Here is a 25,566-nt window from a genome sequence, read left to right on the forward strand (position 1 = left end):
AATATTTCATTCAAACAGAAATGACAAGAAAGTGGGGGTAGCAATACTCATATGAGAAAAAAAAAAGACTTTAAAACACAGGCCATAAAGAAAGATAAATAAGGATACTATATGATGATAAAAGGATCAATACAAGAAGAGGATATTACGCTCATTAACATATATGAATCCAATATAGGGGCACCTAAATACAAAAAAAAAACCCAGAAAACAAACAAAAAAGAAGCAAATACTAACAGACATAAAGGGAGAAATTGGTGGGAATACAATAATAGTAGGAGACTTCAACATGTGACTAAGGGAAATAGATACTAAATAGAACAGTTAGATTTAATTGATATTTTCAGGACATTACATCCCCCAAAACCAGAATACATATTCTTTTCAAGTGCACATGGAATATTCTCTAAGATAGATTGTATACTAGAACACAAAACAAGCCTTGACAGGTTTAAGAGGATAGAAATTATTTCAATTATCTTTTCTGACCACAACACCATGAAACTAGAAATCAACTATGGAAAGAGAAACAAGAAAAAAAAAAAGATTCCATGGAGGCTAAACAATATGCTACTAAAAAATCAATGAGTCGATAAAATCAGAGAGGAAATTAAGAAATACCTTGAGACAAATGACAATGAAAACACAACCAGATAAAATCTACAGCATGAAGCAAAAGTAGTCCTTAGAGGTAAGTTCATAGAGATACTGGCCATCCTCAAAAAACAAGAAAACTCTCAAACAACCTAACCTACCACCTAAAAGAATTAGAAAAAGAAGAACAAACAAAACCTAAAGCCAGCTGAAGGAAGGAAATAATAAAGATCAAAGAGGAAATAAATAAAATAGAGATTAAAAAAATTGAAAAATCAATAAAACCAAGAGCTGGTTCATTGAAAGGGTAAACAAAGTAGACAAACCTCTGGCCAGGCTCACCAAGAAGAAAAGAGAGAGAGGACCCAAGTAAACAATATAATAAATGAAAGAGGAGAAATAACAATGGATACTGCAGAAATACAAAAATACATAATAGAATACTAGGAACCATTATATGCCAACAAATTGTACAACCTAGAGGAAATGGACAAGTTTCAGAAACATACAGCCCACCAAAACTGAATCAAGAAAAATAGATAATTTGAACAGACTGATCACTAGAAGTGAAATAGAATCTGTAATTAAACAAACAAACAAAACAAAAAACAAAAAAGACTTCCTGCAAACAAAAATCCAGGATCAGATGGCTTTACTGGGGAATTCTACCAAACATACAAAGAAGAACTTAAACTGATTTTTCTCAAACTCTTCCAAAAGTTTGAAGAGGAGGCAATACTCCCCAAATTATTCTATGAAGCTATCATAATCCTAATACCATAACCAGACAAAGACACTACCAGAAAAGAAAATTATAGGCCAATATCTTTGATTAATATAGATGCAAAAAATTTCTAGCCAACCAATCCAACAATACATAAATAAAGATCATACACCACGATCAAGTTGGATTCACCCCAGGGTCACAAGGGTGGTTCAAAATACACAAATTAAACAATGTGATACACTGATCAACAAAGGAAAAGACAAAAACCATAAGACTGTCTCAATATATGCAGAAAAAGCATTTGATAAAATTCAACATCCATTCATGATTAAAATCTCTTACCAAAGTGGGTATAGAAAAAACATATCTCAACATGATAAAAACTATGTATGACAAACACACAGCCAACATAATACTCAATGGTAGAAAGCTGAAATCCTTCCCACTATAATCTGGAACAAGACAAGGATGCCCACTCTCACCACTTCTATTCAACATAGTATTGGAAGTTCTAGCCATAACAATCAGACAAGAAAAGAAATAAAAGGTATTCAAATTGGAAGGAAATGGGTAAAATTGTCATTATATGCAGATGACATGATACTATATAAAGAAAACCCTAAAGACTCCACACAAAAACTACTAGAACTGATAAATGAATCCAGCAAAGTAGCAGGATACAAGATTAACGTACAGAAATTGGTTGTATTTCTTTACACAAATAATGAAATATCAGAAATGTAAAGTGAAAAAAAATCCCTTTTAAAATTTCATCCAAAAAATAAAATACTTAGGAGTAAACCTGAACAAGGAGGTGAAAGACTTATATGCTGAGAACTATAAAACATTGATAAATTAAAGATGATTCTAAGGAATGGAAACATATTCCATGCTTTTGGATTGGAAGAATTAATATTGTCAAAATGGCCATAGTACCCAAATTAATCTACAGATTTAATGCAATCCCTATCAAATTTCCCATGACATTTCTCACAGAACTAGAACAAATAATCCTAAAATTTATATGGAACCACAAAACACCCAGAATTGCCAAAGAAATCCTTAGGAAAAAGAACAAAGCTAGCAGCATAACCCTCCTAGAATTCAGACAATGTTACAAAGCCATAGTAATCAAACAGCATGGTATTGGCACAAGAACAGTCACATGGTTTAATGGAACACAATAGAGAGCCCAGAAATACACCCACAAGGTCAATTAATCTTTGACAAAGGAGACCAGAATACACAGTGGAGAAAACACTGTCTCTTCAGCAGGTGATGTTGAGAAAGTTGGACAGCTGCATGTAAATCAATGAAGCTACACACTCCCTCACACCATACACAAATATAAACTCAAAATGGCTTAAAGAGTTAAATATAAGACATGGCACCATAAAACTCCTATAAGAGAACATTGGCAAAACATTCTGTGACATAAATCATAGCAATGTTTTCTTAGGTCAGTCTCCCAAGGCAATAGAAATAAAAGCAAAAATAAACAAATGGAACCTAATCAAGCTTACAAGCTTTTGCACAGCAAAGGAAACCATAAAATGAAAAGGCAACCTATGGAATGGGAGAAAATATTTGCAAACAGTGTGGCCAACAAGGGCTTAATTTCCAAAATATACAAAGAGTTCATATAACTCAATAACAAAAAAACAAACAACACAATAAAAAATGGGCAGAAGACCTAAATAGAAGGTCTTCTTCCAAAGAAGATTTACAGATGGCCAACAGGCACATGAAAAGAAGCTCAACATCACTAATTATTAGAGAAATGTAAATCAAGACTACAATGAGGTATCACCTAACAGCAGTCAGAATGGCAATCATTAAAAAGTCTACAAATAACAAATTCTGGAGAGGGTGTAGAGAAAAGGGAACCCTGCTACACTATTGGTGGGAATGTAAATTGGTGCAGCCACTATGGAAAACCGTATGGAGGTTCCTTAAAAAACTAAAAATAGAGTTGTGATATGATCCAACAATCCCACTTCTGGACATATATCCAGAGAAAACTCTAATTTGTAAAGATACATGCACCCCAATGTTCACAGCAGCACTGTTTACAATAGCCAAGACATGGAAGCAACCTAAATGTCCATCAGCAGGTGAATAGATAAAGATGATGTGATATATATATAATGGAATACTACACAGTCCTAAAAAAGAATGAAATAATGCCATTTGCAGCAACATGGATGACTTAGAGATTATCATATAAGTGAAGTGAGTCAGAAGAAAAATACAAATACCGTATGATATCATTTTTATGTGGAATCTAAAATATATTACAAATGAACTTATTTACAAAAAAGAAACAGATTCACAGACCTAGAAAACAAACGTTACCAAAGGGGAAGGGGGTAGGGGAGGGATAAATTAGGAGTTTGGGATTAGCAGATACAAATTACTATATATAAGATAAACAACAAGGTTCTGCTGTATAGCATAGGGAACTATATTCAATATCCTGTCATGGAAAAGAATACGCAAAAGAACATGTGTATAATCATGTTGTTGTATACCAGAAACTAACACAACATACCAGTAAATCAACTATACTTCAATTAAAAAAAAAATGAAGAAAGGGGCATCATTACCAAATTTACAGAATTAAAAATGATGATACAGGAAGCTATGAACAACTTTGCAATAAATATGGCAACAATATGGCAACAAATTAGATAATCTAGGTGAAATGAAAAAAAAAACCTCTAATTGAATTAGTAATAAAAATTATTCCACAAATAAAAGGCTAGAACCAGATGGCTTCACTGATGAATCTCACCAAATATTTAGAGAATTAACACTAATCTTTTATAAATTCTTCCAGAAAATATGAGGGAAACTTCCCAACTCATTCAGTGAAGCCAGTATTGCAGTGATTCCCAAACCAGACAAAGATATCACAAGAAAACTACAATATATATCTCTTGTGAATACACAAGCAAACATCCTCAACAAAAACTAGCAAACTGAATCCAGCAACATTAAAAAGGTTTCCAAAAAGCCAAGAAATAACAACTGTTGGAGATGATATGGAGAAAAAGGAAACCTCATACACTGTCAGAGGGAATTTGAATTTGTGCAGCCACTATGGAAAACAGTATGAGGATTCCTCAAAAAATTAAGAGTAGAACTACCATATGATCCAGCTATTCCACTTTAGAGTATTTATCTGAAGAATATGAAAATATTAACTCAAAAAGATATATTCACCCCTATTTTCATTGCAGCATTATTTATAATAGCCAAGATATGGAAACAACCTAAGTGTCCACTGATGGGATGAATGGGTAAGGAAGATGTGGTATATACATACAGTGGAACTCTTCTCAGCCATAAAAATGTGAAATCTTGCCATTTGAGGCAACATGGATGGACCTTGAGGGCATTATGCTAAGTGAAATAAGACAGAGAAATACCATATCATTTTACTTGTATGTGGCATATTAAATAAACAAATTAACTAAATAAACAAAAACAAACATATAGATACAGGACAGAGTAGTGTTACCAGAGGGGAAGAGGAGTGAAGGAAGGGTAAGATAGGTAAAGGGGTCAACTGTTGACGGATGAAAACAACTTTTGTTGGTGAGCACACTGTAGAGTATACAGAAGTCAAAATATAATTTGTATACATGAAGCTTATATAACGTAAGAAACACAATCAGCAAATTGGGAATAGAAGGGAACTTCCTAAACCTGACAAATACATCTACAAAAAATTCACAGCTAACATACTTAGTGATGAAAGATGGAAAACTTTCCCCCTAAGATCAGAAATAAGACAAAGACATCTCCTCTTACCATGCATATTCAACATTGTTCTAGAGGCTTTAAGTGAATAATTAGATAAGAAAAAGAAGTAAAAGGTATCTATACTGGAAAAGGATCACTATTCTCACAGATAACATGCCAAGATAAAATATAGGGAATATTCTAAGAAATCTACTAAAAATATTAAAATTAATAAATGAGATATTGTATATTGATACAAGATCAATATACAATAATCAACTGTATTTCTGTACCTTAGGACTGAACAATCTGAAAATTAAATTAAGAAACCATTTTCACTTACAATAGCATCAAAAGGATTAAAATACTTAGGAATAAATTTAACAATAGTAGTACAAGATACGTGTATTTTCTTTTTGCTGCTGTAACGAATTACCACAAACAGTGGAAATAAAATAACATGAATTTATTATTTTCTAATTCTGGAGGCCAAAATTCTGAAACAAGTGTCATTGGGCTGAAGTCAAGATAACAAAAGGGCTGGTTCTTTCTGGCATCTCCAGGCGAGCAGCTCTTTCTCACAACACATGGCATCACATTGCTCTTTCTCTGACCCTTCTGCCTTCCTCTTTCACATTTCAAGGAGCCTTGCGATTACATTGGGCCCTCCTGGATAATCCAGGATAATCTTTTTAAAGTCAGCTGATTATCTTAATTCCATCTGCAATTTTAATTCCACCTTGTTATTTAACCCATTTACGGATTCTGCAGCACCTTGTCCAGCTCTTTTTCATGCTTTCAATTTTTTGTCATTTTTGAAAACCTGACATTTTAAATAGCACAATGTGGAAAGTCTATAAATGAGATTTCCTCCTCTCCAGGGTTTGTTGTTGCTGTTTTTAGTGATTTTCCTGAAGTAATTCAATAAAGTCTATATTCTTCCTTGCATGGGGTCAGAGAAGTCTGCCTGTTTTGTTAACGATTAAACAGGTGATGTTTAAATGCCTTGAAGGAATGAGTCATCCAGTCTTTGTTGACTGGCTCTGTTGGGGCACGTGTTCAACACTCCGGAAATTCACAACTCTGCCTTACTTAGCCTTTGCTTCCTGCTTGAGCTGAACTTCACAGCTCAGCCAGCTGTGAGAGATTAGACCCTTCTGAAATCTTTCCTGAGCATGCCCTCCAAATGCATGTGTCCGTTGATATTCCTAGGAACATGATAGTGTTTCAATGCTCCCTATGGACATTTAACTATCTAGGTTTTCTGTTTAAGAATTTTGCTTAACTTCTTGTTTGCCTAACTGTTATTGTTACCTCAGGCAGCTGCAATATTAAACATGTACTGCTGATTGTTTGCTACAAATGCCCTGGAAAATTGTCCATTCATACAAAGTAAGCCCTGACTCAGGTCAAACAAAAACAGGCCCTGCAAATAGGGGTTTCCAGGGGGCTTCTTGAAAGTTCAGATAGTGACATTTCTCTGAGAATGGGGCTTTGTGGAGCTTTCCAAACTTGTTCTGCTCTGCTACTTGCTACCATGGTTGTGAAGCAGTTGGTTTTCAAGACTACTGCAGAGCTGGGGAAAGAAAGGGAAGCGGATGGGGCAAGTTTAAACATGAAAAAGGTCACACTCTTACTCGGGTGCAGTAATTTTTTTTTAATAAATGCTCCTTTAATTGGTCCATGCTTGGTTAATTTCTAGAGTTCTGAAAAGTTCATTGTGACAATTTTTGCCAGTGTTCTCTCTGCTTTTATGAAGGAGAGATTTTTGAAGTTCTTCCCTTAATGATTGGACTTTTGACTGAAATTTATCCTCAGTACAATATTATTCAGAGAAGATTTTATATTTTAGGGTTTTTATGTCAAATGAAGGACTAATATTAGGTTTTAAGTTCCTATGATAAAGCGATCTCAGTGGTAACAAGTGGTGCGTGTGTGTATGCATGTGTATGTTTGTGAGTATATCCGTATAATCACATGATACTACCAAGAGTATGAGAAAAAGTGGTCATATCCTGGTCTATTATCTTCTACTCTGTTCATTTTAATTAAATAATTATTGATTCCCTATAATGTTTCAATTGATAAGCTATGTCCCAAGGATATAGAGATGAATAAGATACAGACCCTGCCCTAAATAAGCTTATAGTATTCCTCAGACTTTTTTTTTTCTCTTTTTTCTTGCTAGAAAGAGAGAGACAGGCCAATAGACCTGGAGACAATATTGGTTTCGGAGGAAGCCAGATCTCGGCTAGAATCTGCCCAACAACACCAACAGTGCTACTTTTACCAAATGCTTACTCTGAGCCCAGGGCTGCTAAATGTTTCAGATAGATTTTCTCATGCATTCTTCATGAACAGTAGGTAATCCCCATTTTCAAATGAGCAACTGAGGCTCTCAGAGATTAAATAAAATGACCTACCTGGTTCTTTGTCACACTGACACATGAAAACAAGCCTGACTTTAGAAGGTGCTTCTTACATGTAGAACCAGATTCCGCCCCTCGCCCGAGGACAGCCCTTGGGCAGTCTCTCCAAGTTTGCACTGAGCTGTGAGACTATGGGACATTTTTATTTTCTTAACACTTTTCTCTATGGTGATCATGTATTCCTTTTAGACCAGAAAAACATTTAAAGAAGTATGCTGTTATGCTTAGCCTCTTCACATACAGGTGACAACCTATATTAAGAAGCATAACATACACCTCTTCAAAGAATATAAAGTGGAATTTTATTATTTAATAGGTATATCTCAAAATTGTCTTGGTAAAAATCTACTGAGGTTTCCGGATTATGAAAGTATCTACCTCTGAAGCTCAGAACATCACAATCTTAGGGAAATGGTATGTCAATCCCTTCATTGCCTTTTGAAATTTGAACTCTTGGCTTTATGTTTATAGAAAATAAAACGGTTAACCATGTTTCCATTTTTTAATAACTAAACGATATACCTGTCAGAGAGCTTTCATACTATGGTTTTAGGCACTGTATAAATACATGAACAGGTAGCTTGTACCACAAAGAGAGAATATGAGGGATTCTGTAGAGACCCATTTACTCACAAATTCATAAATCAGCTTATAAGGGTAGAAGTTATGTTTAACAGGATGCTGTCAGCTCTGTTTCTGTCTCAGGCAGTGAGATCAGGAAAAAAAATGCAGCACTGTGAAATTGTTTAAACCACTAATCCCAACTACTTTCATTTTATAGAGATATCTGGGAAGATACGTGCTGTTTCAAGTAATAAGCTGTGGTCATATCAAAGAAAATGCAACCTCAAGTACCAGAGAACTGGACATTGTATTTACATTCAAAACCATGTTACTGTCATTGAGCAGTCCTCCTTTATTAGGTAAAGACCAAATGATGTATTATTAAGGTAGTGTAGTGTACGTTTTATTGATCTATTGATATTAACCCGGAGATTGATATACAACTCTGTTTCATTTGCCCAAAGCTAGTCTAAATGGCCCAACAATAATAATACCTGCCTGTGGACAGAGCAGGTCAAACATTACGTGCTTTACTTTCCTCAAAAACAACAAAAATATTTTATTTTTAAATGCTTTCAATTTAAATACTTTTAATTTCAAAAAGTAATTTTTTTGGTGTTTCTAGCCAATTATTTTCCTTCTAGAACCTAAAAAAAAGGAAATATGCAGAATTCTTTCTCTCTTCTGTAAAAGCAAAATACGATGAGCTACTTGGTACAACTTTTAAAGAGACACATTTTTAAGGGCTAAGGACAGATGAGTAACATACATATTTTTGCATTAATTATATTTGTTTTCAGTTTATAAATGATTTTAGTTTTAACTTGGTAAGACCTTCAGACATGATCCTCAAATGTTTCATGGTTTGAGAGCATTCTTCTAATTCTAGCTTGGTGTAACCCAGACATCACAATATAGTCTTTCCTTCCTAACCCACTGTGTTTAAAGCTACCAATTTTATAAAAACTTCTGATCTAAGTTCTCAACATACCTATCAATGAATAAAAAATAATAATAGGTAACATTTCTTGAGCATACAGTTGCCAGGCAACAGAACTTGTGTTTTTCATATATGATAGAATTTAGCCTTCATAATTAACCCACAAAGTAGATATCATTATTGCATCCATTTTGCAGACAAGAAAACTGACAGGACTAGCAAAGGTGAAGGTAGGATTCTAATTTGGGCAACCTGAAACTGATTCCATGTTTTAGCAGTTTAGAGCATGACGTCTACCTTGCACAGGATTATGCTTAAGGTTCCTGCTTTTTGGCACTGTACATTTCATTCTTTCAACAGTGCAAAGGCAGCACCAACGCACATTCTCTGCATAGCTCCACCCCTTCGTCATTTTCAGCAACCAATGAATCACTTTCAACAGCCAGTTCATCAGTCTACCCAGTAAATGCAAAGGGTGCTTTACCTTACCACTGTATGATCGCCATCTAGTGGTAAACATGTAATAATAGATGGTTCTACAGTGATTAGTTACCCATGTCATTCCTAAAAAAGTGTCTTGATTCACAAATTCTACTAAGGAACTTAAAAACTTAGATGCAATCAAAACCAATTGTACTGTAAACAATAGATGACAATGATTTAATTATGTGTATAGTGTTATTTTAAAAGAATACAGCCTTTGCAGTAAGAGTTTTAAATTGCCTTCAATTTGTAGAGTCTGTATAATATTTGTATAGTGTTTATAGTTAAAAGTTTTCCACATACATTTTATTTTTTAACTTATAAATATGTTAGAAAATTTCAGTGTTGAAAATATTTTAATAAAATATAACCATTATCATTAAGAAAAAGAAAAAATGTGGCTAACCTTTATTGAGAATAAATACCAACTGGACAAGTAACAATGCCTTGCATAGCTAACGAAGGCTTAGACAAAGAGGCTTTGCTTCTATTTGGATTTTAGGTATTTTTGCCTGTTTGGTTTTATGTTCCCCACTTTGCTCTATTACCCGTGAATACCCATCCTCGTTTGACCCATCCGACTCCATGGCATCCAGATTCTACACTCACCTGCCAGACCTTCTTAGTTCCCAGCTGTTCCAAAATCCATTCTCCTTGTCAATTCCAACACATGGGGCTTAATAATATTTGCAAACATCTGTGTCTTAAGTATAGATGCTAGATTTTTACCCAACAACTTTAAAGTAACTTTGAATGTTAACTATTAGTATAATTTATAATATGATGTCCTCATAGTTGGATCACTTATATATTCCACGCTTTTCAAGTACAAATCTTACTTGGTCATTGTATGCCACTCTTTTTAAACATACAACTGAATTCCATTTTCTGCATTCTCTTTAAAAGTTCTGCATCTATAATTATGAAAAGGGCCTAGAGTTATGGCAGGGGTACTACACTTGCCCAATTTAAAATTATGTTTATGCTATGTTTGTGAAACCAGTAATAAAATTTCATTTTTTTCTTGTCCTCAGAAAATTCAGTGAACCTAAAAATTAACTAATTTATCTTGTTTTTTTTAAATAAAGTTTTTAAAACTCAGTCATAAAACTTCAGAAGATGGGAATGAAAAGCAGAACTTCTAGAACTCAGTTTCTTCCACTGTTATTAATCTATTCTGGGTCTCTGCTCCAACTTGATTCAATATTGGTGATGTTTATTTTCATAGAAATCTATTATTTTATCAAGAATTCCAAACATATATTTTTTCATCTCTGTATTTATGGTTTTAACTCTTTCCAAATTGCTAAGGTTAATATTTCTGTTTCCTACATGTATTTTTTCTTTTTTTTGAGTTATCTACTTACTTCAATATTATAGTTCCTTATTTTATTATTTTTTCTTGAAAAAAACCTTTTGGATTAATATAAATGAACTCTTTTTATTCTAATTCATTCATTTTTACTTTTCACTTATCCATTCTTTGCTTTTCTATATTTGTTGACCAGTTGTACTTTTTAATTTAAATTCATAATTCACTTATTTTCTTTTTTTTCATTTAAAAAATAAAACTGTCAAAGTGATAAATTCTACTCTGAGCACACTTCTGGTTACATCTCGTAAGTTTGATAAGTATTGTGTTTGGGACTGTTTATCAACTAGGTAATAACCGTTTATAGTTCTCTGACCCAATATTCATTTATTTACTTTTTAATAATTCAGATTTTATTATATTTTAGTTATTGATTTATTTTCTTTTACTACTGAATCTTGCTCACAAACTTTAGTTTGTATATTTGTTATTCTGAAGAGTTCATTTATGTTAAATTTGTGGTTTAAGAGTTATATAGTTTTAAAAACCTAACAATGAATGATTTCAAAGAATCTACAATCTCTCTTCATAAAGTATAAAGTTCAATATATAATACTAAATACACTTGCTATTTTATTAATTTCTCTAATTCTACTGTAACTTTGTTTACTTCACGTATTAAAAACTGATATACTTTGAAGTCTTTGACTCTGATGACTATACTTTTGGCAGAATCTTCTTTTATTTACGAGCTTTGTTTTATATATTTCAACATCATATTATCTGATCCTCAAGTGATATTTAGTTACCCTCCCAGTTTAACTTTTTTCTGTTAGTCCTCTTTTTCCTGATATTAATATTATTATGCCTGTTGTGTTTGTCATTTATGTATTGAAGATGTCCGTTATGACAAGGGAAATAAGATGACTAAGACTGATTTGGGTCACTCGGTGTATATACCACTGTCATATCAAGTGGGTTTGACCCCCAAAAGAAATCTGAATTATGTCACTGTGGCAGGAGACACAGTGGCTTGAATGTCATAGTAATCAGGAATACATACAACTGGAAGTTACAGAAAACACTCAACTAGAAACAATTGCAATTAAAAATAAAGTAAAGAAAATGTAGGAGTTTATTTTTCTATGTGAAGAGAAGAGGAATTAGGCAGGTGTCACATTATAATGTGTCTACTCTGGACCTCATCCAAGGGAGCAGAACCAAGCTAATCACAAAGACGGGCTCTGAGGAAGACTATGACTGCATTTATTAATCAAAGATCCAACTACAGATTAAAGTGTCATATTTGAATCAAATTTATTTTATGTTTGATTCTTTGATTATAGATGAGTATATAAATAGGAAAGATATTATCTTTAACAATAAATTCTTTTTTTACCAACCAAATTATCTAAGCAAAACTAAAAATCAAATATCACAAACTTAAATTTCAGAAACAACTTTTAAGGTATAAATATTATGTATGTATATATATGCATATATTATATATATTATAGTCCATAATGTATGGTCTTCGGTGTTGATTTACATGCAGTAAGCATTATAAAATGTCTGAGGCCTGAAATATAAACTCCTTCAGAACCGATCTCTACCCCAAATAAAAAAGAGCTTTTTTGCTGTTGTTTCTAATAATCATTTATTATTTTCACCAATTCTACAAATGGAACACTTGCTATTCATTATCTCTTACTTAAAACACATATAGCTAAATGTATTTTCTCCCGTTATTTTTATCCCACATGCACTAGAAAAAAGGAGTGTGGCTACATTTTACTAAAATTCTGCCAAAGAAAGTACTGAACGTAAATTCATACTATGAGTGAATAATGATGTATTTCACCTCATTTTAATTTCAGTAATTGACTGGAAAAACAGGAAGCTCTATTAAAAGGACCATGTGCTGGTCAAACACTAATGAGAAAATTTCAGAGTCACGGGTTGTCATGGTGACAGGGTATTATAGAAATCTGATTAGTATGCCCAGCAGCTACAGAAGTGATAGGCTACACTTCTAATTGTGTTGTCTCTGCTTGCAAGATGGGCTTTATGTTTCTGAGACATGAGAGGCAGGGCAGATTTGTTTATCCACATACCAGCTACAGAACGCATTACATGTTCAAAAATTAAATTCAAACATCTAATACCAAAGATTATTTGGTAAAATAATTTGGTATAATTTTAAAATTATATTTGGTATAATTTTAAAATTATATTTTATTTGGTATAATTTTAAAATTATATTTTAAAAACATTTTCAAAAATTAAAATTAAAAAATTAGCTTACTCTTCTCTTTAACACACAAATTTCTGAACAATTTAGTTACTTTTATTTCAATCTAATTTCATTGACATTCATACTAAGGATAAGACAAAGATGGTTTAAAAAAAAAAAGTCTTGTGAAAACAAAAAATAAATAAATCAGTAAGGTCCTCCTAAGACCAAAATTTCCCAGTGGAATGGTTGAGAAGTTGCACTACGGACTATGCATCTCCAAGAGTAGTTAGACCAGAGACTGTTAGAAAGAGCCAGATAGAGCCAGATGCTTAACAAATGTTAAGCATAATGTTGAATAAGAGAAGACAGTTGGGATTAGGGATAGCAGTTGACTACAAGCAACTGTGGGCAGAGCTTCCTGCCACCAGAATAATGTACTACATGTTTAACTATGTCTTTCCTTCTGTGTCCCTGTTCTTTTGGTACAAAAATTCAGTGAATCCTGAAAATTACAGGGCTCAATGCCTTCAGTTCTGTTTTGTTTTCTTTAATGTCTTGAGTATCATTGAAATTTTTCAAGAAATTGATCACTGCCTCCTGATCCTTTTTGGTAGAAAACTTAATTCTAGAAGGAAAACATGCAAGATTAACAGAGGCAAAGTAAACATTGATATGCATTATTGAAATTCATGTGCCTTTTCATAGCTTATGAGTACAAGGAGCATTTCTAATGCTTGTCCTGGGAAGCTTATTACTCTTTTTAAATGCATCAGCATGTGGACTAAGTTTTACATGTACTAAATATCAAAAGCAATCAATCTAAAGTCAATATAAGGAAAGCCAAAGGAACATTATCTACACATTTCAAAATTCAGTGGAAGAGGTGGGGTTGCAGAGAGAAAAGTGGCAGTACAAAGTTTCAAGTTTCATTTATACAAGATGAGTGAGTCCTAGAGATCTACTGTATAGTACAGAGCCTACAGCAAATGATACTTATTGAATACTTAAAAAATTGCTAAGAAGGTAGATCTTACGTTAAGTATTTTTATAATGATGATGATGATGATAAAATAAAGTGGATGGGAAGAAACTTTTGGAGATGATAGATATGTTTATGGTATAGATTGTAGTGATGATTTCAAGGATGTATACTTAACTCCAAACTTATCAGGTCGTATATATTAAATATGCACACCTATTCATACTTCAATAAAGTGGTTTAAGAAAAAAAAAAAAAAAGCCAGCAGAGTGAAGACACAGAGTAAACAAATGCATTCCTGGAGAGATCAGGCTGGCTCTGGGAGTTGTGTGTACTGACCTGGGATGGAAGCAGCAATCCGAAAGCCAGTCGGTGTGGCCCAATCCTGTGAGAAGCACATTGCCTTTGGGGAGCCCCACCACCTTCCAGACGCGGTCCTCCCCACAGGAGATGAGGATGTCTTTGCGGGGGTGCATGATGATGCTACACAGGGAAAGAGAAGAAAAGGTAGTTATGGGGAGATAACAGTGAATGGTTTCATACTGGGAACAAATGAAATGGCAGGGATGATCCATTTCAGCCAGGCAGGACGGCTTACTCAGAATGCTGGCTCAGAAGCCAGAAGAGCCAGGTTCGACGTCCTGGCTATAGCTCTAGCTTATGGCTTCTTGAATGCCATCAATCTAATTAACTTCACTGGATCCCAGATTCCTCATGTGAAAAATGGGATGGTTGATTTAGGTGAATGCTCATGTCTAATTCTGGTTTGAAACAATAATTCTGTTTTTTTTCTTTCAGGGAGGAAAAGTTATGCCAATGAAAATTTGGTGTTAGGATATTTGGACCAGTAGCCATGCTTATTATATAAAAGCAAACTTCTTTTCAGACTATAGTATATCTTAAATCAGGCATTATCCAGGAAAAGATCATGAATCATAACCACATTATCATAGTTCTGTAATAAATTCTATAAATGAAACATTAACTCCATGCTCCACTATCTACACAAAGGAGCTCAAATTCTTCATTAATATGCCACCTAAATTTGCTTCAGTCAATGCACAGTACACAAATTACAGTAATGAATTCAGGATGCAAAAGACAATTCCCACTCTATAAAGGCATAGAGGGAATTGAGAAAGACGTATGTAAAATTAATGATTAACACATTAAGCAGTATTATTTGAGCCAGACTATGATCATTGTGGCTGTTTATTTATTTACTGAAGCTAATCCATTCTAAAATCAAGAGTCTAAAAGGTTAATGCCTGATATTTTATCTATGGCAATGCTTTAATCTTATTTATATAGCGTTTCATCTATGCCTTACAATGTAATGGGAACGAACGTGCCGAATGTTAAGCACCTATTAAAATACCAGCCTAAATATTAGCAACAAATTGTTCAGTTTCAACATAGCCATCTCAAATCAAAGACATAATGCATTTACTTGCCTATACAGTGAAGTGAAACAAATAATGACTTAAATAATGACTTAAACAAATAATGACTTAAAAAATAAGAATTACACATTCATTTCTCCCACAGTCCATTCTATGAATGGCATTGTTCCCTTCTGCAAAAAAGACTTTAGGAAATCAATTTCCCAAAGAAATCATGGTCTGGGTCCATACCTACATGAGTAACTCCAGGGCTTACATGAGAGCAAAACTTTTCTCCTTATGGATCCCTTCCAATAATACCACTAAATCCCAGAATTGTGAGCTGAAAAATCATGTCTTTCCATTAGACCTATCCAGTTTTGGAAATTTGCTGGGGTCAGTATTGGAACTATTCAACTCACAGGCATGTGACTACTATGAGCAGGGCCTTCTTTCTGGTGAAACAGTTTCCCTTTTCTCTAGCACTTTGCTGCTCAAAATAAACATAGTAGAAGGGGAATTATTCATTTTGTAATTCATCATAATTGGTTTGTGACTTCCAGAAGGCCAGTTCAGGAAAGGAATTTATTACAGCTCAAACTGGGGAGAGGATACATTTATAGAACTTAATTAGAAGAAAAATATGATGAGAGGTAAAACATGTCAGATTGAAATGAATTCTATATTCAAACACACATAAGAAGGCAAACCAAATCCTTGAAGCTACTGAGTATGATGTATGTTAGCTCACAGCTTTCCGGGCAGACACATGCACACTTGACTAGATGATAAATTACCCTCTTTACGTGAAGATAACTAAAGTCATTGATGTCTTTACGGACTTTGAAAGATAAGTTTCCAAAATGACTTTGTGGGGGAAACTATTTGTAGAAGTTAAGGAAAAAAAAAGATAAACACAAACCTATTGGTGGTTAATCAGTTTTGGAAGTGTTTTTCCAGACTCTTCTGAACACTTCTACTTTGAGGGCCCCTCCATAACACCTGAACTTCCCGAGAACTCATCCCACTAATCACACTCTCAGGTTTCTCTATGCATATATTTCTTTTCTAACATTACATATGACTTATTTTTCCTAATTATTCTGGACCAGTTTCAGTCAAACACTGATATTTTATTCTTTAAAAAGTATAATTTACATCATCTATGAAATGGTCTTTAAGTGATTAGAACTATTTCCAGCGTGTATAGAAGGGAATTTAATGCTCTCGTAAGAATCAATTAACAAGTACTTGTTATTGAGTTAGTCACAGAATAAGTGCACCAGCAAAGATTGGGTCATAGTGATAAAGATCCCCAATCAAGAGTTGCAGATTCTGGGCTTCCCTGGTGGCGCAGTGGTTGAGAGTCCGCCTGCCAATGCAGGGGACACGGGTTCGTGCCCCGGTCCGGGAAGATTCCACACGCCGCAGAGCGGCTGGGCCTGTGAGCCATGGCCGCTGAGCCTGCGCGTCCAGAGCCTGTGCTCCGCAATGGGAGAGGCCACAACAGTGAGAGGCCTGCTTACCTAAAAAAAAAAAAAAAAAAAGGAGTTGCAGATTCTGATTCCAATCATTCCTTGTGGGAGAACACAGGTCAGGGGCCACGAACCAGAAATATTCCCCCAGATACAGAAGTTTAGTGAAGCTGAGTGTCATTATCAACTCCATAATGAGGCACTGGTGTCTGAAATCCTCCTCCTTCTCTGCATCATCAATTAACAACAATAATATCCAACATTGTTTGAAAAGTAAATGTGCACCAGAATTTGTACTAAATCCTTAATTCTCACAACAAGTAGAAAGAAAGCTCACGAGGTCAAGGGTTTATGTCTGTTTGTTTGTTGTGTACTTGCTGTATACTCACCCCCAACAGTGGCTGGGATATATTAGCTATTCAGTACATACTTGTCATACGTCTGACGGGGGGACTGACTTCGGTACAGTTAGTTTTATTATATTATAACTAAGTAAACAGAGGTTGAGATATTATGTAAATTGCTCAAGTTTGATAATAGATGGAGGCTGACTTTGAATCCAGGATGGTCTGAATTTGAGGATCATGAATTTAGACATTTTTACTTAGTGTCAGTCTTTCATAGTTTATTATTTATATGTGTGTACTGTAAGTATCAATAATTCTTGTAACAGAGATGGGAGATATCATTCCCAGTAAATGTTTAAAGTCATTTAGTCATTATTAAGTCCTGAGTTAATATATCTAGGAATTTTCAGTGTATATATCAGAGCTGGGTACCACCTGACATAACAGTCTTAAAAAGAGGACCCTACTCTTTACAATAAAATGCTCTGGTCCTATAAGAGAAACCAGGTGAGTAGCACCCCTTGTACATTCTGATCTACAAAGGCTTTTGTGCTAATATACTACATGTTGCACTTAATAAACTCATTAATTTGATCTCTTGTGCTAATATTATGAGCCTTGTATTATTCTTTAAGTTATCAGAGGGCATTAATGTTTTATTCACCTATTTTCATAGAGAACTCTTCAAAGAATAAATAAATATTCTCTGTAAAGAATAGATAAAGCATAAATGTAGAAGGATATTTAATAAGCATTGATTCCATGGGCATTTAATTCATTGAGAATTTTCCCAGTATATTCAGGCCTCAACTTTCATCATTCTATTTATCTCTAAATCAGTCTTTTTTTTTTTTTTTGCGGTACACGGGCCTCTCACTGTTGTGGCCTCTCCCGCTGCGGAGCACAGGCTCCGGACGCGCAGGCCCAGCGGCCGTGGCTCACGGGCCCAGCCGCTCAGCGGCCTGTGGGATCCTCCCGGACCAGGGCAAGAACCCGTGTCCCCTGCATCGGCAGGCGGACTCTCAACCACTGAGCCACCAGGGAAGCCCTCTAAATTTCAACTTTTAAAGAAGTTGAAAAATGGGAGAAATAACTAACAATTTATAGGAGTCAGTTCCTGATCTCCAAATGGCATACATTAACTCATTTAACGGTCATAATGCCCCCATGACTTAGGTCTATTATTATTCCTATTTTGCAGATAGGGAAACTGGGGCACAGAGAGGTTAAATGATCTACTCAAGGTCACAAACCCAGGAAGTGGCAGAGGGAGGACATGAATTTGAGCAGACTGTCTCCAGAGTCCATCTCTCTCTGGAAAGTGAGCTCAGAACCTCATCCCTTTCCTTTTTTTAGATGATAACATTGGAGAAGAAGCCACACTGAAGATTGTATTATTTTTATCTAGGGAATTTATTGAGATGATCTTAAAATTCAAAACCACTGATAATTTTTTTTTGTCATTTTTCTAATGATGTGTGAAAAGGTTTTAACTATTGTCACTTATTTTCTGGAAGTTGGGCACTGGTTAGGTTCAGAGTGGTGGAGAAATAGATCAAAGTTGATTGGAAAAACAAGTACTTATGATCTAAAGCTGAGGTTGGCCAACATTTTCTTAAAGGGCCAGAGAGTAAATATTTTCGGCTTATAGACCATATGGTCTCTGCCATAACTATGTAACTCTCCTTTTCACAAATAAGGAGGGAATACTAAAACTGACCCATAAGGGTATTGTGCTGTGAGGATAAGTTGGTATATGTAAAGCGGTTGGAACAACATCTAAGCATGGTCAGCTTTCCATAAATATTAGCTATTATTATTATTGAACATCATTGCACTTCATTGTAACCTGGCCCTTCATGTAAACTTCTATAATCTACACATGCCTCTTTTAAGGATCACAGGTAGTAAATTTAGTCCTTAAAATTGTAAATATTTAGAGAAAAATGATGTTTCCATGTGGTTTTGATAGACACCAGACATTGCTGTACTTTATTTGATGTTAAATCATCTGACCAAAATGTAGGACCCACACGTAACACTTTCACACATGAACATAAGGAAGCTTTGTGGTGGTCTCTTTCATAATGTGGTTTTTAGGAATGTATTGCGGGAAACAGTGGACAATACGTACACATTGACCCCTCTCCCTGCCTTCATGTACACAGGTAGCATCAAGTAGTTTCTGGTCACTGGGGATGGGCTCTGCGAGGCTCTGGGCATACTGAGATGAAGACAACACAGTTCCTCTCTTCAAGTTCTGTTCACAAATAGGTATCCCTCTTCTAACTAATCATAAAATGATTTTCCTTCTCAAAGATGTCTTCCCGAAGTTCTAATTAATAAGAATAATGAGTTCTTACTTAATATCTTCCTGGCGCCTGCCCTAAGTGCCACAAAGTCATTTTACTTTAAATTTTGAATATAACCTTTCTGCTTCCCTTTAACTTACTATTAATTATAATTGCAAGATTCAAAGACAAAGGCCCTGTCACCTCCTTCCTAAGTTAATAAGCCTGTGACTAGGGTGAAAATAGTACAGGAAAACATCTTAAGGATTCAAAAAAGGAAATTGTGGGTGAATGCTAATCCTGCCTCTTAATCAAGTCAGTCCTGATGAAGTATCCATAAAATGTTTTGTTAAACAATATACCAGGCATGTTACATAAAATATTATGTTCTATCAGAGATTTTCTCTCTTTTATAATAGGACACATCCCTTACAATAGACCATGTGATATACACTTCAGAATCTCTTCTCTCTAATTGAAATTGTTCTTTCCAGTAGTGGCGTTACACAAGGATATTTTAGAGGGAATGTGTGGGGGTGTATGGCGAACACTATTAATTATCAACAGAGTCACTGACATAAGCACCACTGTTAGACTTTTCAGAGAGAAGAATATTAATCTAAAAAAAGATTGTCACAAGAAAGACTAATTAGATACCCCTGTCTTCACTTTAGGTTATTCAGCATTGTAAATGTTTCCTTCACTTCAGTTCACAGGCTCTAATTATTTCCAACACAGAAGATGCTCAGAGGGTTGAAAATGAATCAATATCAAAATGTGTGCCCTGTGAACAGTGGGTGACCACTATCTACTCGTCCTTAACGATAGCACACAGTCACACACTGCACATGCTTTTATCCAGCTGACCAGGACAAAAATATATAAAACATCTGTCTGACTGTTGCTCCGCTAATAACCGCATCTTATATTTGGGTATGCATCAGGATTTACAAAGCACTCTAACATGCAACTTTTACTCTTTATTTCAACCAATATGGATTAAGAGCCTACGATGCAGTATGCAAAACAGACAGGAGCAGCACTCTCAGGGAGCTTACATGTGAATGTGGGGAAACAAACAGCAACAATCAAATGACTGAACAGAATAGCCTAGCTATGAGAAAAACCAGCAAAGTGATATGACAATGATTTGTAGGAGAATGTTATTTTTGTTGTTGTTGTTGCAGAGCACGGGCTCTAAGCACGCGGGCTTCAGTAGTTGTGGTTCGCGAGCTCTAGAGCACAGGCTCAGTAGTTGTGGCGCATGGGCTTCATTGCTCCGAGACATGTGGGGTCTTCCTGGCCCAGGGCTCGAACCCGTGTCCCCTGCGTTGGCAGGCGGATTCGTAACCACTGCACCACCAGGGAAGCCCCGAGAATGTTATTTTTGATGAGGTGGTTACCAGAGTCCTCACTGAAGACATGACATTCTAGCCAAGATCAGAATGGCAAGAAGGAAGAAGTATTTTTAGGACAATTTAGGGGCAGGTGGTTTCAGGCACAGGTGACCGCACCTACAAAAGTGCTAAGGCTCGGGCTTCCCTGGTGGTGCAGTGGTTGGGAGTCCGCCTGCCGATTCCGGGGACGCGGGTTCGTGCCCCGGTCTGGGAGGATCCCACATGCCGTGGAGCATCTGGGCCCGTGAGCCATGGCCGCTGAAGCTGCGCATCTGGAGCCTGTGCTCCGCAGCGGGAGAGGCCACAACAGCGAGAGGCCCGCGTACCCCAAAAAAAAAAAAAAAAAAAAAAAAAAAGTGCTAAGGCTCAAGGGAGTTGGTGTATTCAAGGGACAGAAGGAAGGCCAGGGTGACTACAGAGAGAGGCGAGGACTCTGCTGAGGATGGATGATAAGCAGGTGGAAAGCAAGGACCAGATCATATGCGGCCTCACAGGCTGAGAAAAAGAGACTGGCATTTATCCTAACATCACTGAATAGTTTTAAGTAGGAGACTGATATATGAATGATAATTATTTAAAAGATCTCTCCAGCTCCTCTGTGGAAAATGAGAAAGTGGGGAGCAAGAGATAAAAAACAAAACAGTAGCTAGGAGTATACATTAGTAACTTAGGTATAATGGCTTTAGATCCATTTCACACACAGCTCCTCATTATTATGAAAGGTGTCACTTTAGTATATTAATATTTTTTGCCATTATCCTCAGGAACAGTCAACTCATAGTTCTTCTCACTAATAAAGAATATTAAATTATTAAGTGTACTTTAAAAAAGTGCCAAAGTAAAATGGATTAAAAGCCATAAAACAAATGTGTGCACAAAACAATGAAAAAATCTGTCAAAATAAGATATCAGGTCCCATTCTTTTTCAGAAGTCAGCTAAGAAAATGTGAAAATATGAAATAGTAATACTTCCTGGGCACTTTAAATTTAAAAATGTAATATTATAGATTTTATTCAAGACTATATAGGATTTATATTGTCAGGATCTGGAAAGTAGTACCTACCTTTCATTTTTATTAAATAGATGAGGCATTTTCACAGTTTGTGGCATTATTAATAATACCCCAGAGGGTAGTTAGTCATAAAGGCTAACACTTCCTTTTTATTTTTCTTGTCCAGTGTTCTTCCAACCTCATACTTACAGTAAATTTGGAGTCGGGTAGAGTACCAAATAGTCTTCCCCTTGCCTTGCTGCGTGGCTGGTAGTTCTAATCCCAGTCATGGGCAAGGGAAGAGGCAGGCAAGATTGTATGTGTGTCCTGGCTCATCTCTAGGGCAATTCTATTTTTGTTACCTCTTCTATATACTTATATAAATGCTCCATTGAAATTTGTAGATTTGTATTTTTATAAGAAAAATTCCCCCAATACATATACAAATGTAAAGATTTTCCACCAACACTCAAAGATCATTTGTGAAAAGTCAACATATATGCAAATATGCAGCCTCATAATCTTGCAAAATTTACTACCACCTCATCTACACAGCTGGGCACCTTTGTTTCATAGCGTGGAGGGAGCTCCCACTTTGGTGAGTACACAAGCCAGGCCGTTTCCCAATTATCTCCCAAATTAAAATTCTTAAGATCAGGGACCTTAAGAAAAGCTATTTAAATTTATTATGTTTCTGTTTTCTTACATTAAAAAATGTAATATCATTTATACTGTCTCCTTCACTTCATTCCTGTTTTATTAAATAAAACAAACCTTAAGAAAGGATATTCTTAAGCTAAACAATATATAATTTCCATCTCCTCCAGAAGTTCTTGTTCCAGAAGTTGTTCTAATATGTGAAAGAAAGACCATTTCAAGATACACAGAGTCAACTAGATGAAATTTATAAACTCCAAAGACAGAGGAATACAGGCCCCACTATTTTAGTAAATGGAATAAAGAAGATCAATGTAACAGGTCAACCACTTCCAGATTTATGAAAATAGTTCCTGGAACGTTCCTGCTACCTTAGCAGCTGAACATTTTATGCTACATAGTTTTATACACACTGTGTTTCATGTTATGAAATTGCTGTGTAGTTCTTTATGGTTTAACAAGTTTGAAAAGTTACATTACACATTTATATTCTTAAGAAACCCATTTCAATAATAAAGTTTATTTGGTTATTTCATGTTTCAGCAATCTACAAGAATTCTGTGTAGTTATAAATATAAGAATCTTCCATTTCCTTAGTATATTAGTGACACAGAGTAGACGCTTTTCTAAGCTTAAGTCAAACATCTTCATGGTAAGAGCTCTATCATGAAAATCTCTTTTCAAGGAGGATATTTAGAAATATAAGCTACATATAATCTAGGAATAATTGGAAGTGTTACCACGTAAGACATGGAATTGAGGTACACTTATACATTGAAGTATAGTACAAAAGTCTGTTCTGAACTTGGCCTAATTTATTAGAAACCACCAAGCCAGTGTGATGATTGTGATGATGGTTAACTCTTGACAACTTCTTTTGGTACCTGTCTGATAAACAAATTAGAAAGCCAAAATGAATTATGTATGGCTGCTTTATTAGTAAGGAGTACTGACTAAAATTCAATACTTTTTTACAAAATAAGTTTTGCAATTTGAGACATATATTGAAATTATCATAAGTTACATAAATCGTCCTGAGTCTCAATTTCTATATTGAAAAATGTGCTAAGACTGAATGAATTTACATCATCATGTCTCATTTGTGTCAGAGGCCATGTGGCAGAACTGATGGGGACAAGAGAAGGAAACTAATTGGCACTCCCTGTGTGTAGCTGGTGATATTAGAGGAAGCTGAAGAGCACCAGTGAGTGAGCCCCATCAGTTTCCAGGGGACTGAGGAGAAGGAACAGGGAGTCAGATGAAGGGGACAGTAGTAAGAACTGAGATGACAAAAACACCTTACTAAAGCTATTTAAAAACACAGACAAGTGGAATTCAGGGTTGGTGGCCAGATGCACACAGCCAGAATTGATGAATAAAATAAAAAGTGTAAGTTTAAGGGGAGGAATTAGATGGCCAATCAGGCCAAAGTGAGATTTGCTAAGATTTGCTATGGTGGGACATAAATCCTAAAGGGAACAAGGTAGACAAAAATGGATCCACACAATGGCAGATTAAAAAAAGCAAGAAACAGGGCTTCCCTGGTGGCGCAGTGGTTGAGAGTCCGCCTGCCGATGCAGGGGACGCGGGTTCGTGCCCCGGGCGGGAAGATCCCACATGCCGCAGAGCGGCTGGGCCCGTGAGCCATGGCCGCTGAGCCTGCGCGTCCGGAGCCTGCGCTCCGCAACGGGAGAGGCCACAACAGTGAGAGGTCCGCGTACCACAAAAAAAAAAAAAAAAAAAAAGAAAAAAGCAAGAAACAGATATGAAATGGGTCCTGATAATTGTCCATGTAGTAAGATGCTGCTTCATCTGTCTTTTATTACCATGCATTTGTCTCTGCATCGTAGATGCTACTGACCTCTTCCTTCTACTCCATGTGAAAGAAACAAAAATAAAGAGGTATGTACTGATTCCCTATTCTATTTCCAACTACCTATTTTGGGTAAGAAAAGGGGACAGAGAGAGCAATCCAAGCAGCAACCTGCTATGATTTCAGGTAAGCCTTGGACCTTCTGTTCTTGCTTACAATCAGTTAGAACAGGAGCAACTGCACAGGTATTCAATACCATGATTTATTGTCTACCCTGAGTTCTACCAAATTCAGTGGGAGAAATAAAAGGTTATGCACCATTCCCAGTTCTCTGAAGCACACAGCTTAATCAACCCTCCTTTAATAAATAGCTCAAATTACTTTTCTTATTGCAGCACTCAATGTCTGTAGCACAGACCCCTCTGGAAATTACCCAGTGCTTCTCCTATACCATAAAGCTCTGCTTCCAGTTATTTTTGTATTATGTGCTTATATTTGTGTCTGTGTATTTGTGTGTAGTTTGTTTATGTTTTAACATTTTGTTGTCCTTAGCGAGGAGAGGGAATCTCACTGCAAGGGCAATCAGGAGAGGTGGTTAAGTGTTTGCTGTAGTGTTAACCCCTGAACTCTGCTTGTTTAAATTCCCAAGTCTGAAGTCCTCTCTACCTCACTCACAGAGGTAAAAGAATGCACAAGAGTCTTTGGTTCTGTGTACTTGCACATTCTGCTTTATCTCTTCTCAATATAAGGTTCCAGTGACCTGTAAAATTTCATCTGATTTAATAACTTCACTTATCTTAAATCTACTTGATATCTTTCCATCCTCTTATACGGCAGATCAGCTGTCCCCCTGGCCCCTGCCCCGCACCTTTATCAATATTTCTGGTGCCTTAAAGCAATGTTCACACTGTACGAGATAAAATGAACGATGTGGGCAGATAATCACGGAAAATACTTCTTTAGTTCGTTTTGGGTAAACTTAGGCACTGACAATTCCTAACACGAAGTTGCAAATGTATTAAACATCATTCTTATTCGAGAATACTTTTGCCAAATGAAAATTATTTTGTTGTTAGTTTAACAAAAATACAAAGAATTTCAGATGTCATGATCAAACTTTTTTTTTTTTTGGCTAAAAACAATCACAGCAATAGTACAGGCAATGGAGTTCTATATAATAGTTACCCTAAAGGTTCTGTGT

At 35.6% G+C, this 25,566-nt stretch overlaps 1 protein-coding gene across 1 annotated transcript in view; it reads right to left on the bottom strand.

The window, feature by feature from the left end:
- SPAG16 (sperm associated antigen 16) overlaps positions 1 to 25,566 on the bottom strand; it is an 869,771-nt gene that overhangs the window by 456,340 nt on the left and 387,865 nt on the right. The window contains exon 11 of the mRNA XM_033859808.2: positions 14,351 to 14,494. Within this exon, the coding sequence (XP_033715699.2) occupies positions 14,351 to 14,494 (144 nt within the window). The remainder of the gene's footprint in view (positions 1 to 14,350; positions 14,495 to 25,566) is intronic.

This window comes from Tursiops truncatus, chromosome 7 (genome assembly GCF_011762595.2).
Source record: "Tursiops truncatus isolate mTurTru1 chromosome 7, mTurTru1.mat.Y, whole genome shotgun sequence".
NCBI classification, from domain to species: Eukaryota; Metazoa; Chordata; class Mammalia; order Artiodactyla; family Delphinidae; genus Tursiops; species Tursiops truncatus.